Below are 24,905 nucleotides of genomic sequence, written 5' to 3'. Positions count from 1 at the left end.
CAATTCCATAAATATCCTTTCATCCACCAAAGTATACAGACCTGTGGATTTTGAAAAGTACTAGAGAGGTACTGGCAGAGGTGAAGCTGCAACAGTGGGTTGTGAACAATGTTTGGGTGGCTTATAAGACCATTGCTCATGAATGGCAAAGTTCCAGGTTCAAGTCCCAATATGGTAAACAATTTCAATCTGGCAGGAGGCTTCAGCTTTATGGATAGTGTCTTCTAACTAACAGATGAACTACTAACTAGAAAAGAAGAGCACATAGTGTAAGAATGATAGGGTTGTCGTGTTCTTTTAAACTTCAGAACTTTGAACTCCCTTATAGATGTAACTTCAAGCAGTCAGTATCTGTCAACTCTATCTTTCAAATGCGTAACTCATTATTGTAAAACAAATACATCCCACAATATTATAATTTAGAGCGGAAATACTCTGTAGAATATTCCTCCTTAAGTGCCACATTCAACGAAAATTACGCCCCTTCAAAGTCAACCAATCTATTTGTCATGGATGAAAATATACTGTAAAATTAATTACTTAATGTAATAGTTGTGTTAGTGGAGGCTTTTTGAAAGATTGAAAAAGCAAGATAATCACCTGAACTGCCAGGTTTAAAAGCATTCCCATTTTTAAATGCAACAGTGCTGAGGCTGGATAGATGTCAGTTGCAATCTGTGAAGCAAGTGCTGTCACAAATGACCATGGTGAATGACAGTCATTGCTCCTGTAAAGTAAAACGATATGATTTGCATATATATAGTAAACAAATATTCGAGTAGTCACTGGCATTTAGCAATAAAAGTAATTTAATATATTTAACAAGTGAGATGGAAAATTTTGTGCAAAAAATATAATAGACAAAACAACAGAATTTCATTAGTGAACCATGTTTCTTAAATGTAATATAGATTTGTCACAAATATAAAAGAAACAAGTGTAATTATCATCCATACATAACCAGTACATATACAGAAAGAGTATTCATTTACAAAAGATAGGATTAAAGTGAAACTAGTCATAATTGATATTAAAAATAGAAACATACCTAATTCAATCAAGTTGTTTATTCACAAAAAAGACTAAGAATTATTTCAGCATATGCAGAATAATACAAGTTTTAACACTGGCTAATTTTAGAATTTCTTTAAGTTTTCATGTCCAGATCTGCAGGGTACTACATTTATTTATTTATTTATTTATTTATTTATTGTGTCAAAAGTACAGAAATATCAAATATATGTAAGTGTTGACATATAATAGAGGTAACATTCCACATGGGAAAAATATATCTACAAACAAAGATGATGTAACTTACCAAACGAAAGCGTTGGCATGTTGATAGACACACAAACACACAAAATCAAGCTTTCGCAATCAACGGTTGCTTCGTCAGGAAAGAGGGAAGGAGAGACAAAGGCGAAAGGATGTGGGTTTTAAGGGAGAGGGTAAGGAGTCATTCCAATCCCGGGAGCGGAAAGACTTACCTTAAGGGGAAAAAAGGAAAGGTATACACTCGCCTTTACATATGTCTGCTTGTGTCTGTATATGTGCGGATGGATATGTCTGTGTGTGTGTGCGCGCGCGCGAGTGTATACCTGTTCTTTTTTCCCCCTAAGGTAGTTTTTCCGCTCACGGGATTGGAATGACTCCTTACCCTCTCCCTTAAAACCCACATCCTTTCATCTTTCCCTCTCCTTCCCTCTTTCCTGACGAAGCAACCGTTGGTTGCGAAAGCTTGAATTTTGTGTGTGTGTTTGTGTGTCTATCAACATGCCAACGCTTTTGTTTGGTAAGTTACATCATCTTTGTTTTTAGATATATTTTTCCCACGTGGAATGTTTTCCTCTATTATATTTATATCATTAATTTAAGTGTTGACATAATTTTACACAAAAGGAGACCAAAAATTGGACCCTTCAAGTGCATTTGGTGTAGCTCTCATAAGGTCTTGCATGGTGCAAGTGGTTCATGATGAGGAACACTGAAGGAAATGGCTGTCAGACTGCTCAACGCCACACTGGCAAAGAACTGAGTCCACAAAGAAACCCCAAGTCGACAGATTGGTCTGAAATCAAGAAAGAGCTTCTTGACAACTACTGAGGCGCTCATCGAGAATCCACAAACAGCAATGATCTCGTGATGGCGGGAGAAATGTCTGTATTTGGGAGAATGGATGGCTCCAAAGGAAGAACTTCCCCTGGACATTCGGAGAAGTGGTCAATACGGAGGTCTCTCAATAGATTACGATGGTACTAAATCAAAGTTGTGAGAAGATTTAAGATCGAGAAATCAAGTTTTCTTTACCGATTTTTGACCTTAAAGCTTGTAGCTTGGTAACAGAGGAAGTAAACAGCTGACAAAGTGCCTAGGTCTCCGTCAAACAGGAACTGAGAGCCGAGGCATCTTCCACTTCACAAAATGACCAAGTTACCACATCGCAAGTGAGTTAGTGGTGCCTGCACTCCACTGTCCTTGTTATACTGATTGATAACATATATAATTCAAGTGTAGAATATGAGACTAACTGTAGACCTTCCTGGAATCAAATCCTAAATCTGATAACCCAGTGTTCCACATTAAGTGAGGACCATGAAAATATCAAATGAATTTAGCAGAATATTTCTGTGGCTCTCCAGGGGGTAAGCTGACAATCACATTAGTGCCAAACATATTCTACAATGTTGCAAAGTCTGCATTAGATCAATGGCATGAAGAACACATTTCTTCAGTCGATATATAACTTGTCCTGGCTCACTTGGGAAGCTCACGCTTCGAAGACATGGGAGCATCACCTGCCATCACACTGATTGGCTTTTGAAATACCAACTGTATACACATGCATATGTAGACAAGAAAAAAATCCTGGATTCCCCAATTAAAAATACACTTTTTCTCTGGTAGAAAAACAGTTTCCTTCATATCGGAATACAATATACCCCTGAAAAAGCATATTTTTCTCTGTGTTAAATGACAATGCACTTTCCCTCAGAGCAGTAAAACTTATCAATCCTTTGAATGGTGAAGGTTTCATACACCAGCATAAAAATTCCCAACATTACGGAAATGAAAGCCAGCAAAAACAATGTGTTTTGGGAAGATCTCTGATGCGTGGCAACATCTCCAATGCATATTTTCATATTATGAATTCATAAACACAAATTCCACCAAATACAACACGGTAGCTTCTGAAGCACAGAAATCAAGATTTTGATTTGCTTTTGCCAGCCAATGACAGCAGATATTAAAGGCACAGGACATGTGATGTGGTCAGCCAATAACAACATCATTGTTAAGTAGCCTAACACACAAACAGGAAAAGTTAATGGTTTAAATTAATATACATAAGAGTACAACGACAAGAAAAGCTAAGCTTTCACATATAATATTGGTCACCGAAATTTTTTGTTGTTTTTTTTTTTCTGAGGATGTGGTTTGGCACGATGCCAAGTGTACAGCTTATAATGCAGCAAATGAATATTTCTGACAAGCACAGTTATAAATTTCACCGCTGTGCAATGAACATTTTATGGGTTATCTGGCTGCATACATGTTCAATCAAGCACTTTGACTTTTCCATAGAAAAGCCAATTATACATGCAATTGCTCAAGAACTCACTTTGCAATTATACTTTATGCCATTGTTACTGCATAATTTCTGATCTATCAAAGAATTTTAAAAAAATATGAAAAATAACCTTGAAACTTAGTCTTCTTTAGAGTGTTTTACCCTTTAACATATATCACTCATAGATGTGTCAGTAAAATTTTAAATGATAAAATAAATTGCTGGTCTTCTGGGACCAAAATTTTTCAAAGTGGTTAGTACCCAGTGTTGTGACAGTGCCACGAGATTTAAAAGTGCCGCTACGTCAGTACGCGAACACGGCCATAGAGGCGCTCCGCAGCTCGGCTGAGCGCGGAAGCGCCACCTGGCTATGAACGGCGCCGGCACGGCAGTCGAATGACACATACAGAGTTAATAGCACGTAACCCGCTATTGTTTCTACTTTTGTATATCCACGCAATTTATTAGTGATTAAAGGTTATAATACTTTTTGATGATGAGGTCGGATTTTTTTTCCTGCATTGTGGAATTGTGTGTTCATGTCGAGGCAGACATGGAACAGCTTCTGCAAGCGCTCATTGAACAACAAACACAGCTGACAGCTGCTATTCAGGCGTTGTCGACGTCGCTTACTCATCGTCTGTCTTCCTCTTCTCCGCCTCCATTCCCTCCTTACGACGAGGCCGCTGAAGACTGGGAGGATTATGAGAAGCGTTTGCGGCAACACTTCTTGGCTTTCGGCGTTGTCGACGCTCCTATGTGTAAGTCGTTATTTCTATCTTGGATTTCCCCACGGATCTATCAGCTGCTATCTCAGTTAGCCCCTCTGCAGGAACCTGCCTCTCTATCCTTCCAGGAAATGTGTGACTTATTGTCTAACTATTACCGAAAAAACACCCACGTCGTGGCCGCCCGCATGGCGTTCTACCGGTGTTGTAAACAGCCCTATCAATCTTACTGGGCTTGGGCAGCGGAACTACACGGTCTGAGTAGGAAATGTCAGTTTGTCACAGACACTCATCATGAGTCTTATGCTGATTCAATGGTTCGGGACGCTATTCTACGGCTTGCTCCTGATAAAGAAGTTCGGCAACGTGCCTTACAACTGCCAAACCCGTCGTTGTCGGAAGTTCTCAGCATCGCTCAATCTTTTGAAGTGTCTCATGCTGCTGGCGCGCAAATAGACGCGTGGTGTGATGTAGGCGCCGTACAGACCACTTTCGACGTGGACAATTTGCCTGTTTCACAGGGGCACGACGATGTGGCGGTGGTTCACTTGCATCAACAACGTCGCGTTGGGCCGCCACGCTCGCAGCGAAAACAGCAACCACAGAAGCAGGTTCGTTCCGCACTTCCTTCTTGTGCACGTTGTTTCGTACAGCATGACAGGGCCGCGTGTCCAAAACGTTGGGCCACATGTAATTCATGTAGGAAAAAAGGCCACATTGCTTCTGTGTGTCAGTTCCCTAAAGTTCCTGTCGACGAGGACGAGGCATCGGACATGGATGTTAACTGTGTGCTTTCTCAAACAAATAAGTTGTTTGTTACTGTTCGTGTTCTGGATAAAGACATTCGCATGCAAGTGGACACTGGCTCTGCAGTAACTCTCATTAATTCTCACACGTATTTTGAGTTGGGCTCCCCTCCCTTGTCTCCAATTACGCGAAATCTATGAACTTATAATAAGCAGAAAATTACTATCGTTGGCCAGTTTGTGGCTTCCACTGCCTACAAGTCTGTTGTTAGGCCCCTCACGTTTTATGTGGTGGATCATGCGGGCACAGAAAACCTGTTCGGTTGTGATGCTTTCCGGTTGTTCGGGTTCTCCATTGATAATGATGTGCACCTCATATCTGAGGATATTCCGTAACAACAGCTGGATGGATTGTGTTCTGAATTCTCGTCCATGTTCTTTGCTGGTCTGGGTCGTGCCAAGGATTTTGAAGCCCACATTACTCTTAAACCTACAGCTCGCGCTAAGTTTTTCCGGACACGCCCTATTCCGATGGCGTTGCGTGCACCTGTCAAAGCTGAGATAGACAGGTCAACAGCTTCGGGGATTCTCCTTCCTGTTACCTCCAGCGAATGGGCATCGCCAATCTTGGTGGTTTCTAAACCAAACGGGAGTCTGCGATTGTGTGGTGATTTTAAAGCCACTGTCAACGCTCAGAGCCTCATTGACACTTATCCTCTTCCCCGTCCTGAGGAGTTATTTGCCAAGCTCGCTGGGGGCCAGTTCTTTTCCAAACTTGACTTATCGGAGGCATACCATCAGTTGCCGTAGGATGCGTCTTCCAAGGAATTTCTCGTCATCAACACTCCTTGTGGATTGTATCAGTACCAGCGGTTACCATTTGGTGTCGCTAGCGCGCCGGTCATTTTTCAGCGCTTTTTGGAACAGCTCACGGCTTCCGTTCCCGGATGACATTGTTGTCACGGGGGCTTCCACTGAGGAGCACCTTCGCAATTTGCATTCACTGTTTCGGGTTCTGCATTCGGCTGGGTTGAAGTGCAATCTGGACAAGTCACAGTTCTTCCAACCCTCCATTGTGTATCTTGGTTTCCACTTGTCCCGTGAGGGTATACGTCCTCTACGACAGTACGTTGTGGCCATTACTGCTCTACGCCGGCCGTCTACGGTCAAAGAACTTCAGGTGTTTCTAGGCAAGATTGCTTATTATCACAAATTCATTCCATCCGCGGCGGCGGTGGCTCATCCTCTGCATCAGCTGTTACACAAAAACGTTCCTTTCTGTTGGTCCGACTAGTGTGAGCAGACTTTTGTCCGCCTGAAGGCTCATTTGCAGTTGGCGCCTTGTGTTGCCACATTCCATCTGGATCAGCACTTGGTTCTGGCGACTGACACGTCACAGTATGGCCTAGGGGCTGTTCTCGCCCATTGGTATGAGGATGGGTCGGAACGACCCATCGCCTACGCTTCCAAGACCCTCAACGATGCCCAATGGTGTTACTCTCAAATCGAAAAGGAGGCACTCGCTATCATTTAAGCTCTAAAAAAGTTCAGCATTTTTTTGTATGGTTCTAAGTTTCACCTCATCACCGACCACAAGCCGCTGGTCTCTCTGTTCAGCCCCTCGGCGTCGCTTCCGGATAAGGCAGATCACCGCCTGCAACGTTGGGCCTTATACCTGTCTCGTTTTCACTATGAGATCCACTATCACCCCACGGCCCAGCACGTCAACGCTGACGCATTGTTGCATTTGCCGAAGGGCCCCGACCCGATTTTCGATCGTGATGAACTACTCTGTTTCCACACTGATGAGGAAGAACGTCGTGCGGTCAAGGGTTTTCCACTTACAGGTTCGCAGATCGCGTCGGCTATTGCGCGAGACCCGGTCCTGCGTCAGGTGATCGGTTTTGTTCAATGGGGTTGGCTGGCCAGGACCAAGGGCTGGGCATCGGATCCCCTTCGCAACTACCATGCCCTGCGCCTTTGTCTGTCTGTTCGTGAGGGTGTTGTTCTTCTGGCCACGGATGGCGCATCTCCACGGGTCGTGGTGCCAGCCTCTCTTCGCAAAGATGTTCTCAAACTATTGCATGAAGGCCGTTGGGGGATTTCTCGGACTAAGTCCCTGGCCCGCAGGCACGTTTATTGGCCCGGTATTGATTCGGACATCGCCCACATGGTTGCTGCGTGTGGTCAGTGTGCTCAACAACTGGCTGCACCCCGTACAATGCCCTCTCCGTGGCCTAATCCGGCGCAGCCGTGGGAACGGGTGCACGCTGACATTGCCGGCCCCTTCCTCGGCACTTATTGGCTACTGTTGATTGACGCCTTCTCGAAGTTTCCGTTTGTTGTTCGATGTCCGTCGCCCACCACTGCGGCGATGACGCTGGCTTTGTCCAAAATCTTTGCGCTAGAAGGTCTTCCATCCACGATTGTCACGGACAATGGCCCTCAGTTCTCTTCGCAGGCCTTCCGTGATTTTTGTACTGGACAAGGGATTCATCATGTTACAGCACCGCCCTTCCATCCGCAATCGAATGGGGAGGTCGAGCGCCTTGTCCGGACTTTCAAAACCCAGATGAAAAAATTGCTTAGTGATTTTTCCACAGATGACGCTCTGCTGCAATTTCTGAGTTCTTATCGCTTCACGCCTCTGGGTGATCGCAGCCCTGCTGAACTCTTGCATGGCCGCCAACCGCGCACTCTACTGCACCTGCTTCACACTGTCAGGCCTTGTACTGTGTCCCCTCGTGCGGGAAAATACTCGGTGGGTGCTGACGTGTGGGCACGAGGGTATAGATCTCGCCCTAAATGGATTCCAGGGGTGGTCCAGGCTCTTCGCGGCCGCCGGCTTTGTGAAATACGTACAGACGACGGCATGGTTGTTCGCCATTACGACCAGATGCACCCACGAGTGGTGGCCACACCGGTGCCACCGCCCCTTCTTTCGCCTCCACCAGCCCGAGAAGCCAGGCCTGTCGCTGCTGCTGATCTTCCGTGCATGTTGCTGCAGCCGACGTCACTCCCGCTTCCGAGTACGCCGGAACCGGCCCCAGTCGCGACGCCGCCTTCTCCGGGACCCATCTCGCTGGAGCACACCCCCAGGTCCACGACACCTATGGATGCTGCTCCGGAGTTTTCACCCATCATCTCGTCCAGGAGGCACGTTCCACGCGCAAGCTTCCGTCCTGAACATTTTCGACCATACTCTCGTGTTTATCCGCGGGACCTTCTCGGGGCCTCCCAAGAGGCCATGCATGTCTCCGCACTGTCCGTGTCTCCAAGGAAGTGAGTGTTTTTTTTCAAAGGCGGGAAAAGTGTTGTGACAGTGCCACGAGATTTAAAAGTGCCGCTACGTCAGTACGCGAACACGGCGATAGACGCGCTCCGCAGCTCGGCCGAGCGCGGGAGCGCCACCTGGCTATGAACGGCGCCGGCTGCATGTCACGGCACGGCAGTCGAATGACAGATACAGAGTTAGTAGCATGCAACCCGCTATTGTTTCTACTTTTGTATATCCACGTAATTTATTAGTGATTAAAGGTTATAACACCCAGTGTTAAGTTTTGAATGAGGGTATAACTCTCTGTGATTTACTAAATTCATCATACATTCTCACATGTAACATAGTTCATCTTGCATAATAAGAAATTTAATTTGAAAGTAGCACTTCTTAAAAAACCATTCTCAATATTTTCCCATGACTTGTTAGAAACGTAAACAGTTGTGATGCCACACTCATCGAAACAAGGCTCACAAGAAAGACACACCGAAAGCAGTTTATTGTTACAAAGTATTGGGCACTAAATGATGCATTCTCTTTGCAACAAACATTTTATTTAGGTTTTACTCTCTCGTTTATGTTTTATTGCTGCAGTATTATTCGGCACTAGGGGCTACAGTAAAGACCCTCATTAGAGTATCAGTTCTTACCAGTCAAAATTACAAAAAATTAATTGAAAACTAAAACAATGAAAAATTCCCAGAATTCTAAAAAATTCCTGGAATCTGGGTTTTCCCAGATGACAAGAGTCCTGGGTTTTTCCTGAATTTCCCGGTTGTTCCAGGGCATACACACCATGGTAAATACCAATGAGTTTTATTCCCATTTCTGTATGAAATTTGGGTCTAAATCACAGTTACGAATAATATCCACAAGCATTGACTGCAAATCAAATGTCAAGGGCAAGGAGTATGGTTTCAGAGGAGTATGGTTTCAGTGGTCCTCATCCTTATTAGCTTTTTTAGCTATTTTTGTTTTTCAGTCTCCACTGTACTGCAAATTGAAAAGCTCATTCACTGGAAGGGAACACCCTCTTCTTTTCTTTTTTAAAAGCAGGCTCTATTGCCAAAAACATTTTGAATAAATAACATTTAAAGAAATATTATACACTTAAAAACAGTTTTTCTTTAGAATGTTTTCATTGATACTACCTCCAATACATAGGACAAATTAAGAGACAACACAGAACGATTTACAACTCATGCACATCCACAGGGAAATTTCATTGCTACGAATAGCAAAGTTACAATTCAAGAAGTAAACTGTACCAGTAAATCATGGGCAATAACAAAAAAATCAAACTCAAAAATGGCTCTGAGCACTATGGGACTTAACTACTGTGGTCATCAGTCCCCTAGAACTTAGAACTACTTAAACCTAACTAACCTAAGGACATCACACACATCCATGCCCGAGGCAGGATTCGAACCTGCGACCGTAGCAGTCGCGCGGTTCCGGACTGCGCGCCTAGAACCGCTAGACCACCGCGGCCGGCAATCAAACTCAAAAAGTGAATGAGCCCAGTGTGAAACAAATCTATGCCATTGTGATACCTGTTCACTACTAGATAACAATAGAGCTGAATCAAATGCACCTCTCGACACCATTCTTTTTCTAAACTTGTTTCTATGAAAATTTTTGTAACTCATTTTCAATAAACGTGTTTTTGAGTCTATTATGATATTTGGCAACTATCAATCAGAATTTCATTTAACACATTATATTTTTTCCTCTTATACACTGAGGCGACAAAAGTCATGGACTACCTCTTAATGATATTGGACCTCCTCCTGCCTAGCGCAGTGTATCAACTCAGCGTGTGATGGATTCAACAAGTCATTGGAGGTCCTGGGTTTTGTGCATGAACTGACCTCTCGACTATCTCCCATACATGTTCAATGACATTCATGTTGGGTGATCTGAGTAGTGTAACCTTACCCTCCCACACATCACCTTTAAATTTCTCTTAGTCTCTTCATTATTATCAAAAGCTTTGAGAGGCGTACGATATACAAAAGAAAAACTTTTTACTTATCTTTATTTTCTCTTCTTGTTGTTGGTTCCAGTTCTTGCATCTAGGGGTACATTCTTGAGGCTGAAATGTTGACTTACTGGGTTCCAGATGACTAAATAACTGATGAAGGACTATCTGTTGCTTCTATAACACACTGACTTAACAATCTTCATCTTCATACAACCATTAATTACATTGTCGTAGACAAAATTAAAGAACACATACATTTCCATCACAGGCATGCCCACTACTACCTACAATCTGCAGTACTCATAATATTCCAAAGACTTCACAAAGCTAAAGAGTTTACAAACTTTCTTGACAAAAGAAGAACCTTCGCTAAAATATAGCATTATTTTGTAAATGAGTCCAGAAATAAATTTTATAATTATAATCAGGTAGTGCAATTAATAATACGAATTTTAAATACGCCAGATATTTCGTAATTTCAAACCTTTCTAAAAGATGAGTAAATTTAACTGTTAGTACATATCCATTGTAACAAATTAATTTCTTTTTACACATTGTAGTCTGAAATATAATACAGTGTATACAAAATCGAATGAAATTCTTTCAGTGAAATAGCTGAGAATGTTCGCCTATACCAGATTCATGATTAATCCTGGTATCGGCTACTTAAACATGGGAAAAATATATATATAAACCAAAGATGCTGTAACTTACCAAACGGGAAAGTGCTAGTATGTTGATAGACACAATAAAAAACACACACACACACACACACACACACACACACACACACACACACAAAATATTCAAGCTTTCGCAACCCAAGGTTGCTTCATCAGAAAAGAGGGAAGGAGAGGCAAAGACGAAAGAATGTGGGTTTTAAGAGAGAGGGTAAGGAGTCATTCCAATCCTGGGAGCGGAAAGACTTACCTTACGGGCAAAAAAGAACAGATATACACTCGCGCGCCACACACACACACACACACACACACACACACACACACACACACACACACACACACACACACACACACACACACACACACGTATCCATCCGCACATATACAGACACAAGCAGACATATGTAAAGGCAAAGAGTTTGGGCAGAGATGTCAGTCGAGGTGGAAGTACAGAGGCAAAGATGTTGTTGAATGACAGGTGAGGTATGAGCAGCGGCAACTTCAAATTAGCAGAGGTTGAGTCCTGGTGGGTAACGGGAAGAGAGGATATATTGAAGGCCAAGTTCCCATCTCCGAAGTTCTGATAGGTTGGTAATAGTGGGAAGTATCCAGATAACCCAGATGGTGTAACACTGTGCCAAGATGTGCTGGCCTTGCACCAAGGCATGTTTAGCCATAGGGTGGTCCTCATTACAAACTAACACTGTCTGCCTGCGTCCATTCATGCGAATGGACAGTTTGTTGCTGGTCATTCTCACATAGAAAGCTTCACAGTGTAGGCAGGTTAGTTGGTAAATCACGTGGGTGCTTTCACATGTGGCTCTGCCTTTCATCGTGTACACCTTCCGGGTTGCTGAACTGGAGTAGGTGGTGGTGCTGGGAGGGTGCATGGGACAGGTTTTACACCGGGGGCGGTTACAAGGGTAGGAGCCAGAGGGTAGGGAAGGTGGTTTGGGGATTTCATCGGGATGGACCAAGAGGTTACGGAGGTTAGGAGGAAGGCGGAAAGATATTCTTGGTGGAGTGGGGAGGATTTCATGAAGGATGGATCTCATTTCAGGGCAGGATTTGAGGAAGTCGTATCCCTGCTGCAGAGCCACATTCAGAGTCTGATGCAGTCCCAGAAAGTATCCTGTCACAAGTGGGGCACTTTTGGGGTTCTTCTGTGGGAGGTTCTGGGTTTGAGGGGATGAGGAAGTGGCTCTGGTTATTTGCTTCTGTACCAGGTCGGGAGGGTAGTTGCGGGATGCGAAAGCTGTTTTTAGGTTGATGGTGTAATGGTTCAGGGATTCAGGACTGGAGCAGATTCGTTTGCCACGAAGACCTAGGCTATAGGGAAGGGACTGTTTGATATGGAATGGGTGGCAGCTGTCATAAAGGGGGTACTGTTGCTTGTTGGTGGGTTTGATGTGGACGGATGTGTGAAGCTGCCCATTGGACAGATGGAGGTCAACGTCAAGGAAAGTGGCATGGGATTTGGAGTAGGACCAGGTGAATCTGATGGAGCCAAAGGAGTTGAGGTTGGAGAGGAAATTCTGGAGTTCTTCTTCACTGTGATTCCAGATCATGAAGATGTCATCAATAAATCTGTACCAAACTTTGGTTTGGCAGGTCTGGGTAACCAAGAAGGCTTCCTCTAAGCGACCCATTAATAGGTTGGCGTACGAGGGGGCCATCCTGGTACCCATGGCCGTTCCCTTTAATTGTTGGTATGTCTGGCCTTCGAAAGTGAAGAAGTTGTGGGTCAGGATGAAGCTGGCTAAGGTAATGAGGAAAGAGGTGTTAGGTAGGGTGGCAGGTGATCTGTGTGAAAGGAAGTGCTCCATCGCAGTGAGGCCCTGGATGTGTGGAATATTTGTGTATAAGGCAGTGGCATCAATGGTTACAAGGATGGTTTCCAGGGGTAATAGATTGGGTAAGGATTCCAGGCGTTCAAGAAAGTGGTTGGTGTCTTTGATGAAGGATGGGAGACTGCATGTAATGGGTTGAAGGTGTTGATCTACGTAGGCAAAGATACGTACTGTGGGGGCTTGGTAACCAGCTACAATGGGGCGGCCAGGATGATTGGGTTTGGGAATTTTAGGAAGTAGGTAGAAGGTAGGGGTGTGGGGAGTCGGTGGGGTCAGGAGGTTGATAGAGTCAGGTGAAAGGTTTTGTAGGGGGCCTAAGGTTCTGTGGATTCCTCAAAGCTCCGCCTGGACATCAGGAATGGGATTACCTTGGCAAACTTTGTATGTAGTGTTGTCTGCAAGCTGACACAGTCCCTCAGCCACATACTCCCGACGATCAAGTACCACGGTCGTGGAACCCTTGTCCGCCGGAAGAATGACAATGGACTGGTCAGCCTTCAGATCATGGATAGCCTGGGCTTCAGCAGTGGTGATGTTGCGAGTAGGATTAAGGTTTTTCAAGAAGGATTGAGAGGCAAGGCTGGAAGTGAGAAATTCCTGGAAGGTTTGGAGAGGGTGATTTTGAGGAAGAGGGAGGTGGGTCCCGCTGTGACGGAGGATGGAACTGTTCCGAGCAGGGTTCAATTTGGATGGTGTCTTGGGGAGTTGGATCATTAGGAGTAGGATTAGGATTATTTTTCTTCGTGGAAAAGTGATATTTCCAGCAGAGAGTACGAGTGTAGGACAGTAAATTTCCTGACTCACAACTTCTTCACTTTCGAAGGCCAGACATACAAACAATTAAAGGGAACAGCCATGGGTACCAGGATGGCCCCCTCGTACGCCAACCTATTTATGGGTCGCTTAGAGGAAGCCTTCTTGGTTACCCAGGCCTGCCAACGCAAAGTTTGGTACAGATTTATTGATGACATCTTCATGACCTGGAATCTCAGTGATGAAGAACTCCAGAATTTCCTCTCCAACCTCAACTCATTTGGTTCCATCAGATTCACCTGGTCCTACTCCAAATCCCATGCCACTTTCCTTGACGTTGACCTCCATCTGCGTGCGCGAGCGAGTGTATACCCTGTCCTTTTTTGCCCCTAAGGTAAGTCTTTCCGCTCCCGGGATTGGAATGACTCCTTACCCTCTCCCTTATGAAGCCACCACCAGCTTGTACAGTGCCCTGTTGACAACTTGGGTCCATGGCTTCGTGGGGTCAGCACCACACTCAAACCCTACAATCAGCTCTTAACAACTGAAATTGGGACTCTCCTAACCAGGCCACAGTTTTCCTGTCATCTAGGGTTCAATCTGGTATCGTCATGAGGCCACGAGGGGTGCTGCAGGTGATGTCATGCTGTTAGCAAAGGCATTTGTGTTGGTTGTCTGCTGCCATGGCCTCTTGATGCCAAATTTTGCTGCACTGTCCTAATGGATATGTTTGTCATACGTCCCACATTGATATCTGCATTTATTTCATGCACTGTTGCTAGTCTATTTGCACTGACAACTCTACACAGATGCCACTGCTCTGTCATTAAGTGAAGCTCATCCGCCACTGTGTTGTCCATGGTGAGAGGTAATGCCTGAAATTTGGCTTCTCAGCATGCTCTTGACACTGTGAATCTCAGAAAACTGACTTTCGTAATGATTTCCGAAATGAAATGTCCCATGCATATAGCTCCACCTGTAATTCCACATTCAAAATCTGTTAGTTCTCATTGCGAAGCTAAAATCACGTCAGAAGGCTTTTAGTGAGATTCATGTGAGTACCAATGACAGCTCCACCAATGCATCACCCTTTTATATCTCGTGTACACTATACTACTGTCATCTGTATACGTGCATAATGCTCTCCCATGACTTTCGTCACTTCAGTGTATATTGAAATTCTGATTCTTTATATTTTCATTTTATCTTTGTTAGTGTTAATTATCCTAAGAAGCCAGATTTGCTACTTTTGCCAGTTATCAGCAAATAAACTTATTTTTGGCAATATATAAATTATTTAAAAAATCTGTTATTGAAACTGAATATAAAATTAGATAATCATTTATGTTTTACAAAATATATCTGTGATTCTAATAATTTTATCTTCATAAAAGTTATTGTAGTCTAATTGCAACTGACATCCATGAAACATGTACTACTGAAATGTAATATCTCTGTTACCATTGGTTTTCTTTTCCTAGAAAAATTCGAAGAGAAGGAGTCTGTGTGTTGAGTTTGTGGTGAATGGGAATGGGGGAGGCATGTCTCGGAGATGTCTCCATTGTAACTATATAACATGGTTCTGTAAATATCCGACAGTGTATGAAAGTTTTCAAATTCAAGATTATGGTGAAATACAGCAATGTGGTTATCAAAAATGTGTTTCATTTGAAGTTTCATCGAGCTGAATTTTTACAGAACTGAACAGAAACTGATTATTGTCATAATTGTTTCATGAATACATTACACCAGAAGTGCCACAGAAAATGCTACATTGCATCGGTTTGTCATTCTCTGTCTTTCTTAGAACAAATGCACATTGAGATTCATTGTAATTCATCATTGTTCGCAGGCCAGAATAAGCTCTTTATTGAAGTGTCAGTCCTGAACCAACTGTTATCACTACAACTGGACACTGGAGCAACTATTTTGCTCCTCAGTTTTCAAATGTAAGCATGGCTGGGCTCCTCGCTATTGGCTCCCATCAAAGTCATCTGGTAAGCTACAATGAACAGCATATTCCTGTTCTTGGTTAATTTACTGGCAGCACAGCTTACAAATCTGTAGTCTGTCCGGTCACATTTGTGATTGTTAATGATCACATATTGAAAATTTGTTTGGATTAGATGCTTTCGCTGCTTTTTAATTTTCTATTACTGACACTGTGCGTCTTGTGTCAGATCAGGTCCCTTATCAAGACCTATATTTATTTTGTTCTAAATTTTTGGATTTGTTTTCAGAGGGATTAGGGTCACGAATAAACTTTCAGCTCGGCCACATTTTTTCGGGGCATGGCCCTTACCTGTGCCCTTACATGAACAAGTTAAATCTGAATTGGATCAAATGACATCACTAGGCATCATTCAATCAATTTCAACAAGTGATTGAGCTATGTATTAGTGACTGTACAAAAATCATTGGGTCAGCTCCGACTTCATGGAGACTTTAAAGTTGCTGTATGTGCAGCTTGTTACTGACACATGTCCTCTGCCTTGACCTGATGAATTACTTGTACAATTGACTGGGGACCAAATCTTTCTCAAAACTGATTTAGTTGAGACCTATCTTTAGGTTACATAAGATGATGCACAAAACAGTTCCATGCCTTTATCAGTATCAACATTTAATGATTGGAGTGGCTACTCTCCCAGCTATTTTTCAATGCTTTTTGGAGCAACTTACGGCAGATGTCCTTTGTGGCATTAATTACCTGGACAATATTGTAGTACAAGGCACTACACTGGAGGAAGACTTACGTAACCCCCATTTTCTCACTGCTCTTTTGCAACAGTCCTTAGGTGTAATCTTAATAAGCCCCAATTTTTTCAACCATCTTTTTGTATCTCAGTCATGAAATTTCCAGGCACAGTGTCCCACTCCTGGAACAGCACTGTGCCACTATTATGGCTTTGCCTCCTCAGACCAATTTGCAAGAGCTACAGAAGTTCCTTGGTAAAATAGCATATCATCACAGGTTTATTCTGGATGCAGCCACACTGGCTCACCCTCTGCACCAGTTACTTCACAAAGACATTTCTTTCAAGTGGTCGCTGGTCTTTGAGCATGCATTTTTGCAACTTAAAAACAAATTACACTTCCTGTCTTGCCTCGAAGCCACCCAGCATGGTAAACATTTAGTCTTGGCAGTGGATGAGTCCCAGTCTGGGGTGGGAGCAGTTCTGGCCCTTCATCATACAAATGGCTTTGTGCAACCTATCACTTTTCTGTCCAAAACATTCAACAGCAGCACTATATGAATGTTGAAAAAGAAGCCCTTTCAGTCATTTATGCCTTATAAAATTTCTCTTATTCTTATATGGTGTCTTTAGTCATAGATCATGTTTCACACTTCATGTGCTTTACCTGACAAAGCTAACTATCACCTTCAATGCTGAGCCTTACCTTTGTCGATATATAATTACAACATTGAGATACACCCTACATCACAGCATGCAAATATGGACACATTGTATTTACTGCCCTGAGGCCCAAACTGTTGCTTGATCAGGAAGAGAACTGTTGTGTTTTCAACTTGATACAGAAGCAAGACAGACTACTGATGGTCTCCCCACTACTAGTTCCACAATTGCACTCTGCAGTAGCTGCAAACCTGGTGTTTAAACAAGCACTGCACATGATACGACATTGGTGGCCTCACCATCTGTTGAGCTGGCCATCTGACCCACTGTGGAACTTCTGTGGTTTCTGTCATCATTTCACCCTCTTAGATGGTGCCATTCTCTTGAGGACGTAATAGGGTACTTCCTACGCTGCGATTCCAGTAATGTTGTGTAAGGAGGTTCTCAACCTGTTACATCAAGGTCACTGGGGAAACTCCTGCATTAAACAACTGCCATGTTGGCATGTGTTCAAGCCTGGTATTAATAGCAAAGTGAAGTGCCTGGTCATGCCGAGCCACAAGATTTTAGATCAACAAGTAGCATCGCGCACTGTTTTTTTTTTTTTTTTGTTTTTTTTTTTTTTTCCTTCAATATTTGCCAGTGCCCTTACTACCTTGGGAAATAATTGATATCAACTGTGTTGGACCTTTTTTTGGACACTTTTTGATTATTGGTTGTTGATGCCTTTGATTTTTGCTCACACAATGGTATTCAATACATCATGGTGCCTCCCTTTCATCCACAGTACAGTTGCAAGGCAAAATGTCTTTGTGTCCCCTTTCAAAAAGCAAATGTGCAAATATGTCACAGAATTTGTGGCAGGGCAGGCCCTTAAGTTCTTTCTCAGTTTTTACGGAAGGACTTCAATTGGGGACGAGAGTCCAGCTGAACTCTTGCAGGGCCGGCAGCCGCAGATGCTGCTCTATGTACTGCTAACAGGCAGGCTTCCTGCAGCAGGACCAATGTCATCATGGTTTGTGCCCAGAACTCTAGTCTGAGCCCGATGTGCTCCCACAAGTGCCTCCTAAGCCAAAACAACCTCCTCTTGCAATAACGCAGATGCTACCTACACTGATGCCTACAGGGTGCCCGGGGTCATCTGCCGGCTCTCCTGGAGATGAGAGAAGGTGCACATGTTGGCACTCGCACCACTTCTGTCCCTACCCACTGGTTCAGCTAGACTGGGAACCATTTGCACCCAGAACAACTGCTCCAGACAATAAGGATGTGCAACCATCAGCAGGCTGCAGAGGAGCCAGCATCTGGCCTCCCTTCACTCCCAGGGGAGGAGGGGTGAAGTAACCTGCACATTACTGCTATTCTGCCAGCACTAACATGGTGCTCGTTGATATGTATGCTCATTTGAGTAGTATCAGCCACCACTACCATGTCACATGTTGATATGTGTATTCATTTGAATAGCATGCCATTCAGCTACTAGATGCCACCAACTTTGGTCAAGGGCCTCTATCGCCTGCAGCAATAGCAAGCAACACTCTGTGGGAAAATGCTTCTTATACACCAATTACCAGCTCCAGCAGACAGTCTTGTGTATGCTTTCTAAACTGTATTGTAGTGTACCATCATGCTGTGATTTAAAAGATAGTTGGTTTCTTACAATCACATCTTTTATTGTGTTTGAGGTAAGCATATGTTGCAAGCTCATATGTGTAGGTCACAGTACTCTAAAAACACATTTTTGATGGACTTTCACAAGATTTGAAGACTCTTACTGAAAAGCCACAATTTATCAAATTTATGATGAAAAACTTTATATTAGCAAATTCCTATAGCAATAGTTTAGCTGCACTTAACTGTCTTATATGGAAAAGTAGACAGTATTGTTCTTATGTGGGTACTTCAGATCCAACTGATTGGGTTGTTGTAGCTAACAAAATTAATTGAAAATTATGACAAATTCTTCACATAAAGAGGAGATGTGTGTGTACTTGATCTAGTTATCCCAGATACTTTTTTCCAAATATATCTCACATGAAAGTCCTATACCTACCTGCCAGGTTAGCCGAGACCACTAATACGCTGCTTCCTGGACTCAGGTAGGTGCGCTGGCCCCGGATGGAATCCACCTGGTGGATTAAGAACGAGGGCCGGTGTGCCGGCCAGCCTAGATGTGGTTTTTAGGCAGTTTTCCACATCCCCCTAGGTTAATATGGGCTGGTCCCTGCGTTCCACCTCAGTTACATGACTTGCAGACGTTTGAAACACGTTTGCACTGTTTCATGATTTACACTAGACGCAGACAGTTGGGGTACACTGATTCTGTCCTGGGGGGTACAGGGTGGCGGCCGGGAGGGCATCTGGCCACCCTTCAAACTAACCATGCCAAATTCGGTTGTAACAACGCTGACCCTGCCGACACTGCGGGACAAAGGCACAAGTGAAAGAAGAAAGTCCTATATCTCTGCCAATACACACTTTCCTTGCCTATTATTACAAAGATATATGCACAATAAAGTTATCTTTTTTATGCTGCAGGTTTGTTATTGTTGTTGTTGTTATAACTGTTTTCACCCATATTTTCATTCAATAATCTGATAACTTAGTATATCATTATTCTATACTTGTAATACATTAAGGGTATGTAATGATACATTTCCTGATCGTATATCACTGTCACAGAGTCCTAACTGAAAAAAAAATAAAAATTGGGAATCACTCTCTGACTGAGTTACATGTGAAGTATGTAAAATTCATGTAAATTACACATCTTTTTCCACTGGTAAACTGGACAGCTTTGATATTACTAAGAGTTGAAAATTGTAACAAAAATCTATAAAAATGTAGTTGTAATGTTACTTAGTATTGTCAATACTTTGTATTAGTTCAGTTAAAGGCCACTTTAATTCATTTGAAAAATTTTATAGATGTTTAATGTTTACATTGTGTCTAAATACATGTAGTTATTGCTTCAGTATGCTATTGTATGCCACGAAAACTGCAAGTTGTATGTTCTATGTATGCTATAATAAAACCATAATAGCACAGGAAATATCCATCAATGGTACACTCAACTAATTTTTGATTCTTTTAGACTACTATTTTCATATTACTGACATTTGCATTTAAATTAAAAATTATTCCATGGTTTAGTATTGGTGTATCTACAAGAATTGGCACGATTTTCATTTTCAAAATGTGACCTTTTGCCTCTATAAGAAAATATTATATTATTAACTGATTACCTCAATAGGTCCAACAAGTGTGAAATTTGTTTTGGAAGAGTTGCTGAATAAACTTTCTTTGTATTATATTCTCCATACAAATTAACCACTTCTTCAATATTCCATGCATAAAAGAATTTTGGCTGTTTGTGCCCTACCACGTTATAGCAGCCTCCAAGATGTAAACTGCAAACAAGATCATCTGTGGGGGAAAAAAATAAAATAGAAGAGCAACAAATGTGTACAATACATTACCTAAATATTTGTTATGAATGGTTACAAAAGGGAAAATAGGATGGTGAAAATATATTTATCAAAACAGATTCAGCCACCATGTTGCATAATTTCTATCAAGAAGAAAAAGTTTTAGGAATTCTAACCCGAGCTGCTGGAGTTGGCGGTCATGTGTGTGTGAGGTGTGCTTGCTTGTGGGAATGAATGGTGTGTGTTTCTCTTTTTATGATGAAGGCTGTGGCCGAAAGCTTATGTGCAAATGTCTTTTAATTGTGTCTGTCTGCAACTTAACCTGTTGTCTTGACAGTAAGCAGCAATCTTTCTTTTTCTACATTACTATTAAGTTTGGAATGAGTCAAGGTAAATCTTAATAAAATACAAGTGACCCATAGAAACATAATCTGTTTACTGTATTATCACAATATAGCTTCAGAAGGGCACCCATATCCACAGGCAAGGGGTAGACTGTGCCCCCCTCCCTCCTACCTTCCCCTAGCTCTCATGCAAAGTTAAAAGAATAACGTAGTGAGGTGACTTTCTTTCAAGAAAAGGATTAAAAAGTCGGTATTACACAGGTTTTTTAACAGTCAGAACTCGTACTTTTTTGTGGTTACTTACAAGTTGTCATTCATCTTCCAAAATACTCCATACCCCAAAGTCTAGGTCTCCCCCTACGAACTATCATATGGGTGCCCTTGTAACTTTATGCTGTACCTGCTTATGGTAGCCAAATTTATCCAGATTATAAAAAGAATAATTACTTTGAAGAAAGCTGTTGCTTCCTCAGTTATATTGTTGCTTAACCTGAAATAAAGAGAAAAGTTGAGAAATGATAAGATAGGTAATCTGTTTTTAACAAATAACATTCTTTAGGATAGACACCTAGCATTCCATTCATCAAATACACAAAGAGGCAACTCAGCTGGCTGTAATAAACTTCAAGAGCCACAATTCCCAGTGCACCAAATAAAAAATAACAGTTTTTTAGACCAGGAGACTCTCCATCCAATTTACACAATGATAGCTGCAAGATATCCTGAAGTACTGGCATAAGATCCAAAGAAGATCAAGAAGATATGAAAATATGATGCATTTCACTACCGATAAGAGACATATTACAATTACTAGAATATGGCTTCCTAGCTTACCAGTGTTATGTCAGTCATATAAAATCATTGGATACATCATATCACGTCAACATTCTCACTCGCGAGACAAGTGCAAACAGCTACCAAGGCAAAATTTTGGAAGCCAGTTGGACTAAACAGCATGTATCAATGGTGAAATGTATCATGTTTTCATATCTTCTGATACCAGTTGTGTGTTAGATTTTGTAGCTTTTGAAAATGACAAAGTTGAAAGAAAAACAAAAGTGTGGTCAAGACATAAGTAAAGATATTAAAAGTGTATCCAAATGGCTGTGTCATCTCACAGCATTTTCATGCAAATTGCAAAAGCATTTGACTGTGTAGATTGCAAAATATTAGGAATATGTGGTATAAGAGAGAATACAGGAAACTGGAACCTGTCATACCTTGGGGGAGGGGGGGAGGGGGGGGGAATAAGATCTGAAGCAAGAACTCTACACTTCTCTGTCCCACAGCTATTCATTTAGCCAATTGCTTTTCACTTTATATACAAATCACAATCCAAACATAATTAACTATAGCATAATTCTACTGTTTATGGATAAAGACAATGAAAATCTAGAAATAAAAGCCAACTTAGAAGTAAATAATGTTCTCCAAAAATTTACTGACATAAATGTGTGTAACAACATTACTGAAACATTTTGTCTAAATTTCAAACTACAAAACTTTCATAGTAAAGATATCAACACTCCACATACGTAAGATTCCTCAGAATAATAATAAATGACAATGTAAATTGGAATAAGTGCATAGAATACAAAAATGGGAAACAGAGCTCAAACCTATATGTGCTGCACAAACTCAGGTACCTACAAGAAATAAATATTATGAAAATTATATACTACACACTAATCCATTTGAGATTAAGTTATGGCATAATTTTGCGAGGAGGCATCTCCAAAACAAGCATTAATAGATTATTCATATTACAACAAGAAAGGGCAATAAGAATGACAGCCAACCTTACATAGAAAGAATCAGGAAGCAAGCATTTAAAACTCTTAAGACGTTAACAATACCCAGCGTACATCTATACAAACTCTTTTGACAGACAAAATTCGAACACACTCCCAATACTCAAGATAACAAGACAAAAGAACCATGATGCAAAGAAATGGAACCTCTTCTGTGAGCCCATGCACATGATCATGAAATACAAATCAAAGCCATCTTATGTGGGGCGAAGAGCAATAGACAAATTCCCATCAAATATCACAGAAACTCTCCATCTGAACAGGACACAGAAACCCCAACAGTGCTGACAGACCGAGCCAATAGGAGTCACTGATTGCAGATATGGAGACACAGATGGCCAGCACACTGCAGTCCCAGCCATTTTCAGCTTTCATGATTGTAGCCACTACTTCTCAGTTGAGTAGCTCCTCAATTGGCCTCACAAGGGCTTAGTGTACTCCACTTGTCAACAGCACTCAGCAGACTCGGATGGTCACCCATCCAAGTTCTAGCCAAGCACAATAGTGCTTAACTTCAGTGATCTGCTGGGAATCAATGTTACTCCTGTGGCATGCCCACTGGCTCTTTAAACTTGAGAAAGATAAATAACAAAACTCTTTTAATAAATCTTTCAAAACTTTTTTAATAGAAAACTGCTGCTATAGTATAAATGATTCTATGTGCACTACAGTTTAAGACTAATTGCAATGCAATTACTGTATCAAAAAGAAATGTAAATTGCATGTACAAGTACATGTAGCATAAATGATGTAAAAAAAATCGTAATTTAAACATTAGAAAGTCCCAGCTGAAATGTCAACAAAAATATCACGAAAAGGATAGATTGCTACTCACTGTAAAGTTGAAGCACTGAATTACAGACAGGCACAATGAAAAGACTTCTTCAGAAAGGAATAAACACAAACACACACACACACACACACACACACACACACACACACACACAAACAAGCAAGGGCACCTCACATGCACATGACCACAATCTCCGGACAGAATTCTGGCCAGAGCAGTTGAAGACTGCAGTCGTGTGTGCACGAGATGTGCTGCTTGTGTGAATGGCTGTGTGTTTTCCTTTTCAAAGAAGGCTTTGACCGAAAGCTCAGTGTGTAACAGTAATTTCATTGTGTCTGGATGCAACACAAGGTGTTATTTTTAGCAATCTATCCTTTTAATATTAAAATTGTAATTTAGCATGAAATAGCCTACAATATTATTATCCAAAATTGTAATTTGCTAAATGCAGGTTAGTAAACAATGTATACTTATCAGGGCATGTAATACAATTTTATCTGATCCATACAATGTACTTTGTCTGTGTCTCCAATAAATAAATAAACAAATAAATAAATCTTGAGGGGGCACTCTACACTTTAAGCTATGGCCAACTGCATGTAGAGGAACAACGGCTCAGGTTTAGAAAATAGTTGACCAAATATTGGATATACAGGGTGTCTCACCTAACTCTGCCACTTAAAATATCTCTGGAACAACAATAAATATTCAAAAACGGTTTTCACCAGCATAAATGTACAGCAGGGGCTTAGGAAACCAAATACTGTGCAAAATTTTAAAACATAAAGAAATACTATTTTCAGCACAAACTTGTGTATTTTTAAATGGACACCCCCATTATTTTGTATGCTATCAATAGCATGAAAAATCACATAAATAATGGCATTGGTTGCATCACAATACACCAATTACATCCCGAGAAATTGCGAGCGAAGTTGATGCTTGAAATAAATGAAGCGCACAGCTAGCAAATGTCCTGAGACTCAAGCTTGCACCTCACGCTGCCAGTAATTGTGATATGATTGACATACTATGTCAGTGGAGTGTTAATGTATGGTGCGGTATTGTATAACAACACGTCATTGGCCCATATTTCATTGATGACACTCCTAAAGGGGGATAGTTTAGCCCCTTCTTGAGCCATACCTTACTTGAACCGGTCCACCTCTCACAGTAGCAAGAAATGCACAAGAATGACTTTGAATCCTGCATTGCATTCTGTCATTTTGCACTTCAGCATTTGCAAGATAATCCAGTATTTCTAAGCAATATGTTGTTTACAGATGAGGCTTCATTTACAAATCATGGTAATGTGAATCTGTGGATCATGCACTACTGGTCCATGCAAAATCACCACTGCATTCACCAAGTTGCTCATCAATGACAATGGAGTGTCAATGTTTGGTGTGGTATTGTTGCTAACTGTATTGTAGGTCCCTATTTTTACCATGGAACATTGAATGGACAGTAACATGCATCATTTCTTCAACACACACTAGTGCTCCTCATGGAGGATCTAGGATTGGAAACTCATCTATCAATGTGGTTCCAACATGATGGACGTCCCGCACACAATGTAAAAGC

The 24,905-nt window shown here is 41.8% G+C and overlaps 1 protein-coding gene across 4 annotated transcripts in view; it reads right to left on the bottom strand.

Annotated features, from left to right (window-relative positions):
* Positions 1 to 24,905, bottom strand: part of LOC124619414 (minichromosome maintenance domain-containing protein 2-like) — a 284,363-nt gene that overhangs the window by 175,555 nt on the left and 83,903 nt on the right. For all 4 annotated transcript variants that reach the window (XR_006980076.1, XR_006980077.1, XR_006980078.1 and 1 more), the window contains exons 5-6: positions 20,191 to 20,371; positions 601 to 727 (exon numbers count right to left, since the gene is read on the bottom strand). Coding sequence is in view for 1 of the 4 variants with exons in the window: in XM_047145777.1 (XP_047001733.1) it covers positions 601 to 727; positions 20,191 to 20,371 (308 nt within the window). In the remaining 3 variants the exon portion in view is untranslated. The remainder of the gene's footprint in view (positions 1 to 600; positions 728 to 20,190; positions 20,372 to 24,905) is intronic.

This window comes from Schistocerca americana, chromosome 6 (assembly GCF_021461395.2).
Source record: "Schistocerca americana isolate TAMUIC-IGC-003095 chromosome 6, iqSchAmer2.1, whole genome shotgun sequence".
NCBI lineage: Eukaryota > Metazoa > Arthropoda > Insecta > Orthoptera > Acrididae > Schistocerca > Schistocerca americana.
The sequence above is the reverse complement of the archived record's forward strand: the minus strand, read 5'-3'. Positions and strand labels throughout refer to the sequence as shown.